This window comes from Ictalurus furcatus, chromosome 4 (assembly GCF_023375685.1).
Source record: "Ictalurus furcatus strain D&B chromosome 4, Billie_1.0, whole genome shotgun sequence".
Taxonomy (NCBI): domain Eukaryota; kingdom Metazoa; phylum Chordata; class Actinopteri; order Siluriformes; family Ictaluridae; genus Ictalurus; species Ictalurus furcatus.
The window spans coordinates 3,021,579-3,037,521 of record NC_071258.1 but is presented as its reverse complement, the minus strand read 5'-3'; the positions used below and the strand labels follow the sequence as shown (position 1 = coordinate 3,037,521).

At 39.6% G+C, this 15,943-nt stretch overlaps 1 protein-coding gene across 3 annotated transcripts; it reads left to right on the top strand.

The window, feature by feature from the left end:
- Positions 1 to 3,380: 3,380 nt before the first annotated feature.
- def8 (differentially expressed in FDCP 8 homolog) lies at positions 3,381 to 15,851 on the top strand. 3 transcript variants are annotated; one of them, XR_008385677.1, is made up of 13 exons: positions 3,381 to 3,561; positions 4,639 to 4,758; positions 7,144 to 7,241; positions 9,498 to 9,647; positions 9,827 to 9,968; positions 10,627 to 10,791; positions 11,439 to 11,566; positions 12,412 to 12,525; positions 12,666 to 12,746; positions 13,492 to 13,632; positions 14,482 to 14,591; positions 15,032 to 15,204; positions 15,307 to 15,851. XR_008385677.1 is itself a non-coding variant. In XM_053622533.1 (12 exons), exons 2-12 carry the CDS (start codon positions 4,653 to 4,655, stop codon positions 15,114 to 15,116), a joined length of 1,320 nt encoding a protein of 439 aa, XP_053478508.1. In that variant the 5' UTR covers positions 3,381 to 3,561; positions 4,639 to 4,652; the 3' UTR covers positions 15,117 to 15,851. The 3 variants fall into 3 exon arrangements, 2 of the variants coding, with proteins under 2 accessions (XP_053478508.1, XP_053478510.1); XM_053622533.1 differs by having other exon boundaries at positions 15,032 to 15,851; XM_053622535.1 differs by lacking the exons at positions 3,381 to 3,561; positions 4,639 to 4,758 and adding an exon at positions 5,891 to 5,992 and having other exon boundaries at positions 15,032 to 15,851.
- Positions 15,852 to 15,943: the final 92 nt, after the last annotated feature.

The window sequence follows — 15,943 nt, the reverse complement described above, 5'->3', positions numbered from 1 at the left end:
TAGTCTTTGTATATTAAGTGCATTTTTTTTTTTCTTTCTGTAAACCTCAGGAGTCTTAGGACACCTAAAGCGGGATTACATCTGCAGCACAAACGCTTCACAATCCCGTTAGCGACTCATTTCCGATAATAAAGTAAAAACAATGGTTGCTACATAATTTAGGAGCACGTGAATGGGTATGTTAGATGGAGGACTAGATCCATGCATGCCAAGACCCCTGAGGCACAAACGGAACACATGGAATGACACAATTTCACTGATAAATATCAAGAGTGGTCATTAAAGTGATACATATGCATATGAACATTTCCAAATCATACCTATACATGCATGAGGAAATTGTTGATCCCACACAGAACAATGCAAAAAATTAAAAACTAACAAAAACATCGTCATCCGGTGAGCAGCAGCTCCGAGGGATGGCCAGACCAGCCTCGGGAAGCTGACAGGAAGGCCATGGCAACTCAAACAACCACCCTCCACAACGGTGGAGAGCAGAAAAGCATTTCAAAATGCACAACACGCTGAACCCTGAGGCTGAAGACCGCACCAGGGCCTACACACACCAGCCAGGAACAGGAAATCTGGACAGCTGAAGACCATAAACACTTAAATATTATTAAATTCACTTTAAAACACTTTATATTATTATGCATTGCAGAACCTAAACCAGTATCCATCATCTAAGTGTTAATATTATCTTTTCAAATACAAACATAGAAAACGGATATGTGGGAAATGGCGACATTTGTCATCACTAACAGTCTGAATTGTCAGAAAAGAGAGGTCTCCATTTGTGGAGTGCTTTATCCTGGTCAGGATCCAGAGCCTACACTCTAGATGGCAAGCAGTCCATTGCAGGGCACCATGCACACACACATTAACACCTAGAGGCAATTTATCTCAGCCAATCCACCTAGGAGGTGGGTGTGGAAACCCACACGGACATGGACAGAACATGCACAGATCGTCCACTGAGACAATAACTCGAGCTCAGGATACCCTGGAGCTGTGAGGCAGCAACGCTATACCCACTGCACACCACAAGGCCTATGAAAAAGAAAAACAAGATGCACCCTAGCTGCCTTTAAAGGAGGGCTCTGTAATATTTAGAGCCCTCTGCAATTTCAGTGAAAACACTGACAAGTCCCATTATCCTTCCGTCTCAACTAACTCCACCCCTGCTGTTGAAACTACACAAACTACTCCAAAATTACACCCTACCTCTTATACTGCTCTACATCCTCCAGTGTACGTCATATGGATGCTAACCTATTGCGAGGCATTGTAGGATTTCAGGAGAGCACTAGATATTCTACACTGCACTTTCAGACATGAAAGTAGTGATATGGTTTGGTAGATACTGTAGATATGTACATATGCCTCCTGAGAGGCCTTTTAAGAAGAAAAGAAAAGTGAGGGGAGCGTGGCTGAACAGCTGTGTTTACTACTACTACTACTACTTTGGGAGGGGGCACAGTGGCTTAGTGGTCAGCACTTTTGCCTTACACATCCAGGGTTGGGGGCTTGAATTCCACCCCCGCCCTCTGTGCATGGAGTTTGAATTTTCTCCTCATGCTTCTGGGGTTCCTCCTGGTACTCTGGTTTCCTCCCCGAGTCCAAAGGCATGCCTTGTAGGTTGATTGGCATTCCCATAGTGTATTCATAGTGTATGAATGTGGGTGTGATTGTGCCCTGCGATGGGTTGGCACCCTGTCCAGGGTGTTCTCTGGGATAGGCTCCAGGCTCCCCTGCAACCTTGTGTAGGATAAGCAGTATGGAAAATTGATGTATTATTACTTTGCCAGTTGTAGTGTTGCTTTAATAAAGTAGACGCCAGAGGGCGCTAAACACAAACCTCAGCACAACATACAATGTGTGTCTATATATTGTGCATATATTGTGTATATTGCCAGATGTGCATTTATCCTGCATATTTGGACCACCCTTCTTTGCACTCATGTTTTAATCTGTCCGGGGGTCTGGAAATTAATATTGCTTTCTACATATCAATGCACGAACTATTTATTTGCCTTCCAAAGTGATGTCTCCTTTTATAATCATCTCCTGATCCTATTCTCAACGTCAGTGATATCAGTGAATTGGTATATTGTTCATAAATGTTCTTCATGTATGACAGTGTCTGTAGTAACACAAGATTATTTGAAGACCTTAGTGATTTAACTTTTAAAATGCTTGTTAAATGGTTTGTGTGATTGGTGAGTCAAGCTATGACTTGACTCCATATGTTGACGTATTTCCTTTTAAAACAGAAAGTCAGGGAGGGTGTGTGTGTGTGTGTGTGTGTGTGTGTGTGTGTGCACGTGTGTGCTTGTGGAACGGTTTGACTGACTTACACAACGACAAACAGAATTTGAGATATGCCAAACATCCTGCCAACTCTAGACAGACTCAAGAGTGGCTTAGCAAACTGGCTAAATAATTCCAAGATGGCGTCACCGTGTCCGGAGGCCGTCCTGGTCGCTCCGCTTAGTGAAATAAGTGGCCGCAAGTTTAAATAAAGCTTGTTCTCAACTAAGCATGCATGATTTTTCACAGACAATTTTCAAATCCATGTTCGCTATCCTGGAGCATAGACCCCCGGACACCGTGACTCGCAATGGCATCGGGTCATGGGGTGTTTGTTACTGATCGGCAGAAGTGAGAGACTTACATTTCATACGAGAAGTAAAACTGTATCAAGAAACAAGCTTTTTGGACAACTCTCTCACTCACACACACATAAACTATCGTGCCTTAATATCTCCAAATGCTTGGATACACACACAAAAAATGTATGTTATACTGTGTCTTGCAGCACATAGTGCAGCACACAATGGTCGTATATGTTTGATCCAAGATGAAGATTTTAAAGAGAGAATGAGAACACACACACACACACACACACACACACACACACACACACACACACATACACATTGCATCACAAACTGCGTCTATCTTTACTCTTGTTTGGAAGTAGACTAACATGCACGAAGCTGCATAACCACAACCACAACCACACAATCAACCACAATTACACAATCGAATGTTTGATGCTAACTTGCAGCTACTGTACAGAGATTTGCCCCGCCCAGTTTAATTTCAGGGGCGGGACAAACGTGTGCTAGAGAGCATTTGATTGGGCGCAAATTAGACGAGTACAAGATGAATCATTACATTTGTTTCACCGTTTGCCCAGAAATGATACATTGAAAATTTGAAATGAGAATATCTACAAAACACGTTATAATTTTTAAATATATATACTCTCTTATTTGTGTCTACAGCGACAAGAGACATACACACACACACACAAAAGATTTAAGACACCAAATTCAATTTTGATGGACTCTAGATATGTATAATTTTTTTTCCGCTTTCAGACAGACCTGGCAACCCTGATTCAGCTTGGGTTGACAGGAATGATGTTTTTGGTCGGTGGAAGCAAAAACTCTCATCTCTGTGCAAACATGGAAACCGAACACTAACTCGTTTTGCTAGCAATTTCCAGGATGAATGACATCTTTGAATAATATGCTGGTGTTAAATCAATATGAGGTAAGATCTGGAGCAGCCTAGTCGGCTAATTAGCTCCTGAAGCTAGCTAGCTAGCATGATATCTGTATAGCTAACACTATGAACTGCGTTAGAATTAAATTTTTATTAAATGGTGCATTTCAGCAATTTTTGTATGTTATAGCTGCGGCTATTGTTGACAGCAGGCTTTAGTTAGCTAACGTTAGCTAGCATAGCTATAGATGTTTACATCTGAGTTGTATTATTGAAAACAAATAGAGCTCGATTCACCAATAAGTGTATTTTTTTTTTTTTTTTAAAAACGGTTTAATATATAAACATTAGGTTTTATTGTATGATAAACTGTCATTGTGGTGTGATTTATTTATAATATACATCAGATTTGAGAGGTGTCAGTTTATTGTGCACGAGCTAATGATGCAGAAACATACATTTGGCCAAAAAAAAAAAAAGATTCAAAATGTTGTTTTGGACATATTAAATGTATGTTTACTATTATTAAATGGGTTATTCAATATAAAATCTATATGACTAAAGGGGAAAATCGGTCAATTTTCCAATTGCATTGATCCGCCTTTTTCTATTTTGTATGTATCGGATACTGATCCGATTCTGACGTGTTCAGGAAATGAGTCGACACCGAGTCGACACATCAGAGGCGTGACACTGCCATGCGTTCATAGGATACTGATACTCAGTACCAGAACATTCATTCGTTTTCAGTAATCGCTTTATCCTGGTCATGGATCCGGACTCCATCCCGGGAACACTAGATGTGATGTGGGAATACTCCCTGGATTGGACACACACACCCCCTCTCTCTCTCTCTCTCTCTCTCTCTCTCTCTCTCTCTCTCTCTCACACACAGACTAACCTTTAGTGTAGACAGTCCACCTAATGGCGTGTTTTTGGGAGGTGGGAGGAAACCGAAGAACCTGGAGGAAACCCACATGAACATGGGGAGAACCTACAAAACTACAGACACTTACACACACACACACACACACACACACAGATTTGAGAATTTTGAATATAATCATGAACTTATAATATGAACACAATATTACACAATATAGCGTGTGTGTGTGTCCTTGAAAGGTGTAACCAGCGATATGGAATACGATGAGAGACTTGCACGCTTTCGTCAGGGTCACGTCAACCCGTTTGACAGGAGTGAAAGTGATGGCACCCCAGACAGGAAGGATCCTCTGAAACAGGGTGAGTCTGTGCAAAGGGAACAGGGCGAGTGTGACTGCTGCGTTCTCACCTGCCTAAACAAAACACACCAAGGATCAGATCTGACTTATCACTGCATACGTGCACCCTTAGTTTCACTTTTCTGTTTAAATGTTTTTCTGGCTCTGAATTTCTTTTCTCACCCCACCCTTCATTCTTAGCAAAGCCCCGCCCATTCCATCAGAGATGTGTTGGGGTCGTTTAAGTAAAGAGGAATTGCAGTATTGCTAAATGCATGCTAGTTGTGGTGAAGAAACAAGCTGATTGTCTAACAACTAGCAGTCATTTATTGCCAAATGAATTACGTGTCACATTTATTTATTTATTTTTAAACAGGAAACAGCACAAACATTAATCATAAAGAATGCCATGTCAGACATGGGCTTGTTTTTTTGCAATGTTGTTAATTACTGAGAATCGTGGTATGGTTGAGAGTTCTCCTGCCATATGAGACTGAAGAGAACCAGCACAGAGAGATCTGGAGAGAAAGTTCCACTGTATGTAATGTCTTCTCTTGCTATTTGTTTGCTAAACCTGAGGGTGGGGTCTGGGTCAGGAGTAGTCAGAGCTGCAGGATGTTCTCCAGTTTAATCGTTTGTCTATTACGTAATAGATATCTGTCTTTTATCAAGTAAATTCTAGCTAGGTCATCCATCCATCCATCCATCCAGTTGGTTGATCAGACTGTCTGTCCAACCATTCATTCTATCTGTCAATCTGTCCATCCTGTTGATTGATCAGTCATTCTATCTGTCTGTTTATCCATTCATCCAGAAGCTCTGCGTCTCATTTGCTGCAGGTCATAACAGCAAAAGGGAGCTCTACTAAGTACTACAGATGCTTGCCATGAAGGGGTTGAATAATTTTGACTGCAACTGTGTCTATGTTCTGGCGATCAGTGTTATAGCTACTGATTCTGTTATCATTGATTTATATACTTTAAGACTGTTGTTGCGGTGAGAAGGATGTACAGTGAATCAGAGTTAGCAGGATTTGAGAGAAGAATGGAGAAGAGAGAAATGAAACAGGAACAGTGTAATTGAAACAGGAACAGCAGTACTTTTATTTCGCTTGGTTAGACATGCGGCTTATATAAAGACTGTCCCAGACAGGTAAATGAAGTGTTGCTGCTGTATGAACCGGAGCTCCTGTAGTGACCGTAGTGTAAAGCGACTGTCGGGATTTAAAACCATGTTGTGCTGCGAAGTCTACGCAGGTACAAATTCACCTCCTCTTATAAACAAAACTAGTCAATGATAACTTTATAATTCTTTTAGGATTTTGATTCGTGCAAAGACGCATAAGGATAAGGCATAGCCATAACATTTAGCACTTGTAACCTGATCCATACTTTCGTCTTATCTTTATCCACAGTATCTTTAGTGCATGTGTATTTACCACAGACTAGAAGTGACAATTTTCCATGAACTCTCCCCCCTCAGAAAAAGCTCTTTAATCAAAAACTCATTTATAATGGAAGTCTAATGGATTAAATTCTTTAATTAAATGTATTTGTGTGTAATCGCACAAAAACCAACTGCAGATGCGGTAGACAGAGATCAGACTATTTATCATGACTTTTGTAATAGACTGTCATATTCTTCCTCACTTTATTGCTTACTTATTTTTATCATGTTATTGCAATTCACAGATTAACAAAGGTAGCCTGGTTTATTATTTTGAATGCGTTCCTTTGCTAAAGAACAGGATGTCATCGTTTTAAAAAATTAAAAAAAAAAAAAAAATCCATTAATAGTCACGTTGTTGTGGAAAGTCCGTAAAAAACAAGTAAGTTAATGTTATCCTGTTATACGTTATAGACGTCCGCTTCATTTCATCACTTTCATTCATTTCTGTCCTGAAGACTTTCTCGTGGAGGAAAACGTACGTCACCATATCAACGCTTATATGTTGATCTTCATTAAATAACAACACGTCTGTTCATCTTATTATTTGTAGTCTTAGTACAAGTCGGTAATTAATGAGCCGTCGCTGTATGAGCTATAATTTGTATATACATTTGAGTTACTCCCGAAGTGTGTTGCTGTTAGAAAACGAATCGACACCTTCTGACCAATCAGAGTTGAGAATTCAACAGCGCTGAGGTCTAAAACGATTTTATGGTCCTGTTAGGTTTATCATACATGCATTCCTTTCAGAGTTATTGCTTTCTTTACTGCTGTTGCTGAGGTAATCGTTAAGTCACGCCATTGTCACATGCTCCAGTTTTTGCTTGGGATTTATGTAAAGCTGTGTCGATTGGGAAAGAGAGAGAGCTGCTGCAGTGGGCATTGATTTCTTCAGCAAAAGAATAAACACAGGATGTGATGTGTATGATTTAATGGCTGTAACATTTTGCTTCTACAGAGGTGAGACCGGAGCTCTTCTCCACAGAGACCAAGATCCAAAACTCTGACCGAACCATGGACCTAGGGCTGGCCGAGGACCATTTTTCACGACCTGTGGTGATTTTTATATAAAAATAAAACAATTTTGCACTAATGTTTATGACCTAATGGGTTCTTGGGTATATTATGATTCTGCTTCCTTTTAAAAAGGGGAAACCGTTTGAGTGTTTCAGTGCATGTGGTGTTGCGGCTCTCTGTAACCTTGTTTTTTCCGCAAAGTCAGCATTTTAATTTGATGGCTAAAAGTAAAAGGCTTGTTTTCATGTTTTATAGATGGGCTAGTGATCCAAGATGTATATGAACAAGTGTGGATTTTTTTAAGCATGAAATGAAATGTAAAACGCCTTTACGTTAAATAACGCAAATAACGTAATAGTGCTGGGCTTTATGATGATAATCAATATGGTGCTAAACTATTTCAGATTGAAATTATCGCATAAAAGTTATGCCTTAAAACAATCACAACGTTAAAGTACTTAACTTATGGTTTAGCGTAATACAAGTAAAATATTATACAACACAGTTTGCATTGTTGGAACATAGTAATAAATATTTTTTGGTGTCAATATATAAGGTAGTGCTTCAGCCCTAAATAAACATATTTAAACATATAAGTGTTTATTTTTTTTTAAGGTGTTTTGGCCAAATCTGTGGCATATTAATCTTATGAAGTTGATCACGTGATGCACGTTTTAGACAGTTCTTTAATTACACCATTAAATTATTAAAATGGAGGACATGTCTGAAACCTTTTGTTTTCCGTGAAACAGCGAAGGATTTGAAATCTATTGGATTGTTAATGGTTCCAGTGTGAGAGGACAGAGTGAGGACATAAAAGTATTTCCATGATACAGCCCCCTCCGAAAGTATTGGAACAGCAAGGCCAGTTCTCTTGTTTCTGCTATACGTTGACGACATTTGGGTTTGGGATGAAAAGATGAATACGAGATGATAGATTCATTTCCTGATATTTACATCTAGATGTGTTAAACAACTGACACTTTTGCTGGTAGACCACCCAATTTTTAGGTGAGCAAAAGTATATGAACAGACAGTCTTACAGTAAATAACACGTAACATTTGGTTTCATATCCTTGCATCAAGCTGGTGACCCACTGACATCACCAAACTGTTGCGTTCTTCTTTTATGATGCTTTTACTGCAGCCTCTTCCAGTTGTTGTTCGTTTTGGAAGGTTTCTCCCTTCAGTCTCCTCTTAAGGAGGTTTTGGATCATAAGCAGATCCTTTTCTTTCTTCACACTTTGGCCTTTCTATCACTTTGGTAGAGATTAATCTTGGTTCCTGAACTTTTGGTGCTCATCTCATCTTGAAGTCTTCTTCAAGTGGTGGATTGCGATACCTTCACCCCTGCCCTGTGGATTGTTATTTTTGGGATTTTCTTCACAGTTCTCACAGTGTTTCGGTCATCAACTGCTGTTGTTTTCCTTTGCCGACCTGTTCCATGTCTGGTTGTTAGTACACCAGACATTTCTTTCTTTTTCAGGACATTCCAAATTGTACTATTGGCTGTGCCTGATGCTCGTGCAATGGCTCTGATAGCGCTTCCCTCTTTACTCGGCTTCAAAATGGCTTGCTTTTCTCCCATAGACAGCTCTCTGATATTCATGTTGGTTTATCCTTTTTTAACAGCAAACGCACTCTTCACAGCCAAACCTAGGACTCAAACCAAGAGTAGACATTCAGAGCTATTAATTCCTTAAACAATCAGTTTAACACGACACACCTGGGAAGAAAGAAACACCCATCAGTAACGTTCCAATATTTTTGATCACTCGAAGAAAAAAACCCCGAGTGGGTTCAAGCAAAAGCTTCCATGTTATAAGTTGTTTAAACGCGTCTAGACGTAAATATGAGAAATGAAATGAAAGCTGAAATTCTGATCTGTCGTCTCTTATTCATCTTTCGATCTCAAACCCAAATATCTTCAGTGCACAGCGAATACAATAATTAAACGTGACTATAAATGGATAAGAAGTCCGATGTGTCCTTCGTTAACGAATAACAAATAATAATAATAATAATAATGAATTGCTTTGGTAACAGGAATAAAACGCTGATGGATGTGCTGTTATTCAGTGTGACGACAATAATTTCCACCTCATCATACCACTGATTTATTGTCTCATAACAGCAGCCCCGAAGTGTTTTACTGCTTATGTGTTTCTCCCTTGTAGCGTTTAGAAACAATTTGCACAAGCATAAGTGTGAGTAAAGAGAAAGACACAAGTTTGAATAGTGATGTTGATTAAAACTAAATGAATAGTTCACAAAACTTATTTGATCTCTCTTCAGGGTTCTTTTGTGGCGTCAGACATCGAGCAGCTGAAGCAGGCTATAGAGGAGTGTAAGAAACTGATCTTGGAGCTGCCGGAACATTCTGAGAGACAGAAGGACACCGTGGCCAAACTCATCCACCTTCGCCTCAAACTCCAGGAACTGAAGGTAACGTCGGAGTGTGATTTTAAGCATCTAATAGTGTATTGTTTTTTTTCATAGTAGTTGTCATAATTGTTATTGCTGTTAAGAGTATTATTATTATTATTATTATTATTATTATTATAACTACTGTCGGAGGTGTTTAGTGTCTGAAAGACGTGTCTGCGTGTCCTATAACCCATTAGGACCCGGAGGAGGACGAGCCCAATTTGCGGATCCTGCTGGAGCATCGCTTCTCTAAGGAGAAGAGCAAGAGCGTCAAACAGACGTGTGATAAGTGCAGCACCATCATCTGGGGTCTTATTCAGACCTGGTACACGTGCACAGGTCTGATTATTTATTAATCCTTCTACAGTCTACATTCAGCTGACAAGATTTTTACATGTAATAGATACTTAGCACTTTAGCATCTTACACGCTCTGAACGTGCGCCTGGGCTGCAAATGTTTTTGTTTTTTTTAAACCTTTATTCACAGTAAAATAAAATCTTGAAACTAAATAATAAGAATTTACACCGATCATCCTGTTCAAAAGTTTATATCCCCCTGGCTCTAAGAAATGACGTGCCTTCTGTACCTTATTATACCGTAATATAAAAAAAATTTGTTCCTGAGATTTATTTTCAAAAGCAGGAGTTACTTCACAGTCAGTTTATAGTGTTTCGGTTCTGTATGTTCTTAAATACTCTGGGGTTGTTTTTTTTTTGCCTGAAATGATGTACGAGGGAACTGAAAAAACAGCACAAAGCCTCTTTACCGACTCTGTAGAGCCTCAAGGCAGTGGTTGCTAGGCAACACAGCCATCCAGTTGCATTTAGTTTCCCATAGTGAGGCGAGACCTAAATATGACCCTATCATTAGGTTTTTATTTTCGTACATACATACATACACGTGTGTGTATATATAATATATTTATAGTCAGGACTTTTTACTGACTATCCGTGTGCTTTAGGCGTTAAATAACTTCTTGCATCCGTTCACTGCAGGTTGTTACTACCGTTGCCATAGTAAGTGCATGAATCTCATCACAAAGCAGTGCGTGAGGTCTAAAGTGAGCCACCAGTCGGAGTACGAACTAAACATCTGCCCAGAGATTGGCCTGGACAAACAGGATTACAGATGTGCCGAGTGCCGAGCCCAGATCTCTCTCAGTAAGTGTTCACCCTGTGGCTGGTTCAGAGGATGGGGAGCAAAATCAATACTTTTTTTAAAAAATTTTCACGTGACCATATTATCATAGCTTTTAGATCAATTGTGTTGGTGAGTTAGCAAGAACATAGTCATATTTTGGTCATATTGTGAACCTGGAGATGTTTTTTTACTCCTCTGTTGAAATTGGTGCAGATTTTTCATAAAACCGGGTTGTATCATATCATGTATCATGTTAATACTCCATATTATTTAAAATATTACAGTATTTGCTGGTATTTCATCGTCGAAAGCAACTTACATGAATAAGTATGACTTGGATAATCGTGCATATTATATTTTTCAACAATTTAAAAAAACAAAAAGTGAACTAAATGTCTGTACTATCAATGTGCCATCAAATTTAGGGACCAGTTCCTCACTTTGAGTAGGCGGTACTCGGTTCATCCGAGTCCATTTGAAGTCTAACTTGTCATACAGTAGGATCTGGCTTGCTACGAAGCTTGTGTCACTTTTAAGAGTAAATTGCAAGTTCTTGCATATGTACAAATAAATAAAAATAATAATAATCATGAATATGCATGAATTTACATGTATTTGTAAATACAGGTAAAATTTACACGAATCTGTGCTGTGCTTGATCCTGTAGGAGGCATCCCGAGCGAGGCGAGGCAGTGTGACTACACGGGACAGTACTACTGCAACAGCTGCCACTGGAACGACACCGCCATCATCCCTGCACGTGTCATTCACAACTGGGAATTTGAGCCTAAAAAGGTAGCGTATAATCCGAGAAGCCGTACGCTTCGTTTATAGAACTTTGGATCGAGATGGTCTGTACATGAAACCTCCTGTGGTGTTATATGAAAATAATGAACAATGGGCTGATGTGGAGTTACTGTTAATACCCTGAAGTTGATTCTTTTTCTATAGCAGCATGTTTTATTCTTTTTATACCACAGCGGTTTGCCAATGATTACAATATTTTATTTATTAAAGAACAACGCGTCATACTTTTCAGTCCGTACAGGATTTTACAGAGGTTTTTTTCGGTGATTGTTGCGGCCAAAAACACACGATTTTGCTGCGGCTTTTTTTTCTCCAAAATTTGCGATGCATGTCGCTGAGTTTTTTATGCCGCTTTTGCGGAAAATCTGCGGTAATTTTGAAAAATTGCGAACTCCTCCGAATATTGCGGAGTTTGCGTTAATTTAAGATCGCAAAATCCTGGAAGGACTGACTTTTTAATCTGTTTATAGCTCTATTTTCATATTGTGGAATGTCTGCGTAACAAATTTATTCCCTCACAAGCCTCTGTTCTTTTTTTTTTTTTCTTTCGCTTGAAGAACTCCAGCGCTGACACTGGAGACTCCTTCCATAAATGCTAAATAAACGTGATATTGGACAATAATCAACTTCAAGGTGATAACTTGAAGAACCCCGATTCATCCCACCACTCTGTCGTTAATTCATTTCCTATTACAGCACACCCCTCCAAAGTGTTTTATAACTTACGTAGACAACGTAGATGTGCTTACACTTCCTGTACGGAACGTGTAAAATCACGTACGCGTACCTCGACAGTGTTCTAAAACGAGCCTGCTCCGCCTTGCTGTGTGTAGGTGTGTCGCTCGTCCATGCGTTATCTGACGCTTATGATCTCCCGACCTGTGCTGAAGCTGAAGGAGATAAACCCACTACTCTTTAACTTTGTAGAGGAACTGGTGGAAATCAGGGTGAGATTTTTGTACTGCTTTTATTTGTTTTATTACTATTATGATTATTATCATTGTAATCAATATAAAATGATTCCCTGTTATGCCAACGATAAACAATGCTGCAGGATTTTGATTTTGTTTTCTCTTCCAAATTATAGAAGCTGCGTCAGGATATATTATTGATGAAGCCCTACTTCATCACCTGTAAAGAGGCCATGGAAGCCAGACTGCTGCTGCAGGTACAAGGCTTTAAGATGAAACTGGTCTTGACTGTAGTTATCGTTGCACAATAATGCCGAAGATGATAAAGTCAGCCGTTGTCATCTTGAACAAGCTCGGAAGTTTTCAGACCCGTTGATATGATCGAGTAGATTGATCTGCGTTAGCCTCATTCAGGTGTCGACGCGGTCCTGAACTAAAGTTTCCTCCGGGTACTCCGGTTTCCTCCCCCAGTCCAAAGACATGCATGGTAGGCTGATTCGCACGTCCGAAGTGTCCGTAGTGTATGAGTGGATGTGTGAATATGTATGTGTTTGTGCCCTGCGATGGATCGGCATCCGTCCAGGTTGTTCCCCGCCTTGTGCCTGATGCTCCCTGGGACAGGTTCCAGGTTCCCCGCGACCCTGAAGGATAAGCGGTATAGAAAATGGATGGATGGATTTTTGTGATGTGACATTTTTCCCCCCAAGTATGTCCTTCTTGATAGCATAAAAACTCCTGGCTGGAAAAATGCTGACTCATGTAGATTGGAAGTAAGCTGTATTGCATGTACATGTAGCAACAGTGCCATCTTTAGGTGCTGAAAAAAAGTGAAGTCTTGATCATGATTCGGCTCATGCGTGAAGTTCAGACTCGAGGCTCTCATCTTGTTAGGGCGTGATTGTAAGTCACACCAGAAATACTAGGTATCTATTAATATGTCATTGGGGAAGATAAGCTCTGACTGTTCAGGGAATGGTTAAACATATTTCTCTCCTGCTACAGCTTCAGGATCGGCAGCACTTTGTGGAGAACGATGAAATGTACAGTCTACAGGACCTGATCGACATCTCCAGCGGTCGTCTCAGCTGCTCTCTCACCGAGATACACACCACCTTCGCCAAGCACATTAAACTCGACTGTGAGGTGAGACCATGTGAATTTGCTAATCAGAAGTAATGGTATTAATAAAGAGTATAATCATTCGTTTTTTTTTTTTGTTTTTTTTATTTTACGTATCGTGACTGTCAATGAAAAAACATTTATTTCCAATTCTTCTTGTTTTTGAAAAATATATATATCTGGAATGTTGGTGTGCTCCTCTGTGAACGTGTCGATCAAAACCACAAATTTTGTTTGTAGTAAATACATTTTATTTATTCGTGTATGTGATTTTAAATTTAAAGCACAACCTATTAATTAATAAATTATTCGTAGTGAAGAGTCAGCTCAAGCATTTACACACATCCAATATTAGGACAGTGTCGCAATCCGTGTCTACAGTCAGGTCCATAAGTATTTGGACAGTGACACAATTTTTGTAATTTTGCCTCAAGAAATCAGTTAAGAAAATGACAAGAATACATTTCTGGAAATTCAATGCAAAAAATAATAAATTATTTAGATTTATTTCAGATTTTTTTTTTATCATGACATAATTCCCATAGTTTTCTCCAGAGTTTTGATGACTTTATTATTATTATTATTATAAAATGTATGGGGAAAAATTTTTTAATAAAGAATGAGTGTTTCTAAACTTTTGACCAGTAGTGTAGTCATGAATGATGTCAGTTATTGTCACGTATTAAATTGAAATCACTGCATTACAGAGAGACCCGGTATAAAAAAGCAACGACGTGTGCGTCGTTCAATCGTTCTAAACGTTCTAACCCTGATCCTTCATCAGTGCTGTATGAGTAAAGATTATTATGATCAGCACTCAAAGTCGACCACGTTAACAGAAGGAGATATTGTTACTCTTCGCTCTCTTTTCAGCGATGCCAGGCCAAAGGTTTCGTGTGTGAGCTGTGCAAGGAGGGGGATATTCTCTTCCCGTTCGACAGCCACACCTCAGTGTGCCACGACTGCTCTGCTGTTTTCCACAGGTCAGGCTCGAATGATTCGGTTGACCACGCAGCTTTCACTGCCGAACAAGCATTCATACGCAAAAGGTTTTATCCGAAATCTCTTTACGATTAGTCGTTTTGAGAAATTTCCGATTCTTTTAGGCTAATTAAGTAAGCCTTTAAGTGTCATTTTGACTATCATTTCTGATGACTGTTTTTTTGCTGATTAATTTCACTTTTGGCTTATAAATGTTTTGTGTAAACGTCATCCTGAAGATTCGTCGACGTTCAGGCTGCACCGACGTACAGTTTTATACGTACTTGATTTATATTTAGACTGAGTTAAAATCATTGTGAGAGAGAGAGAGAGTGAGTCCAATGTGATGTGATGCTCGCTCTATCATTTCACAATGATCTTTGCACTGTGATGCTTTTGTGAATGACTTGTTAACATTATTTTTCCTTCTGACTCTCATCAGGGACTGTTATTATGACAACTCTATGACGTGTCCACGATGCGCCCGGATGACCGAGCGGAAGCAGGACGAGCTGGCGGAGCTTTAGAGACGGGTTCTAACAGACGGGTTCTAACAGACGGGTTCTAACAGACTTTCACTGTGACAGCACTACGATCAGTGCTGAAACCGGCATTGTGAGCATGCTTTCTTTACAGGACTGTGTTCCTGTATACTTTTCTCTATCTGCTGTCTTTCTTATTCTCGTGTGCTTTTTGTGCATCTTTGTAACACTACAGCATCAGTGAAGGCAGGAGAGACAAGAACGAGATGCGTGGTAGAGGTTAACTTGTACCGTCGGCAATACAGCATTCACGATGAGCTCTATGAACACGCAGGACTGAACATGGAACACTACAAGTGTTGTAAGGATTTTAACTGGTTTAACACTGGTTTCCATATAAAACCGTCTGCCATAACCGAGCCTTATTAATGAGATCGTTTTAATGAGGTGCTTTCACACTTTTTTTTGTTTTGTTTAAAGGTTGGTGTAACTCTGGCGATGAGGAGGCGGTTTGGAGAATTTAAGCTGTTTGTACGACAGTCGCGTACCGGTGAACATCCTGAAAAATAGACACACAGTTATTTTTTGTTGGGATATTGGGAGTAAAATATTCTCATATCAGCATCTCTCAATCACTGTAAATCACTTTCCCCTGGATTTGCAACCTGATTTTCTGAAATGTTGAAGTTGCCAAGATGTTGTTTTTTGTTCCATTTCAACTTTGGACTATTGCTGATGAAATATTTTCATAAAGCTCCTTATATTCACTCACTAACAAGACTAAGTTGTTGAGCGAATATGTTCTCCCATGTTAGTTTTTCCTTCTTGCCCCACAACTTGCAACCTGATTGCTCAGGAGGTAACGAAGCACT

Bases quoted from the DNA above. Each gene is read 5' to 3' on its own strand.
- def8 (XM_053622533.1), top strand. From the start codon at position 4,653: ATGGAATACGATGAGAGACTTGCACGCTTTCGTCAGGGTCACGTCAAC. The intron at 7,242-9,497 runs GTGATTTTTATA...ATCTCTCTTCAG, and splicing joins ACCATTTTTCACGACCTGTG to GGTTCTTTTGTGGCGTCAGA. The intron at 12,747-13,491 runs GTACAAGGCTTT...CTCCTGCTACAG, and splicing joins AAGCCAGACTGCTGCTGCAG to CTTCAGGATCGGCAGCACTT.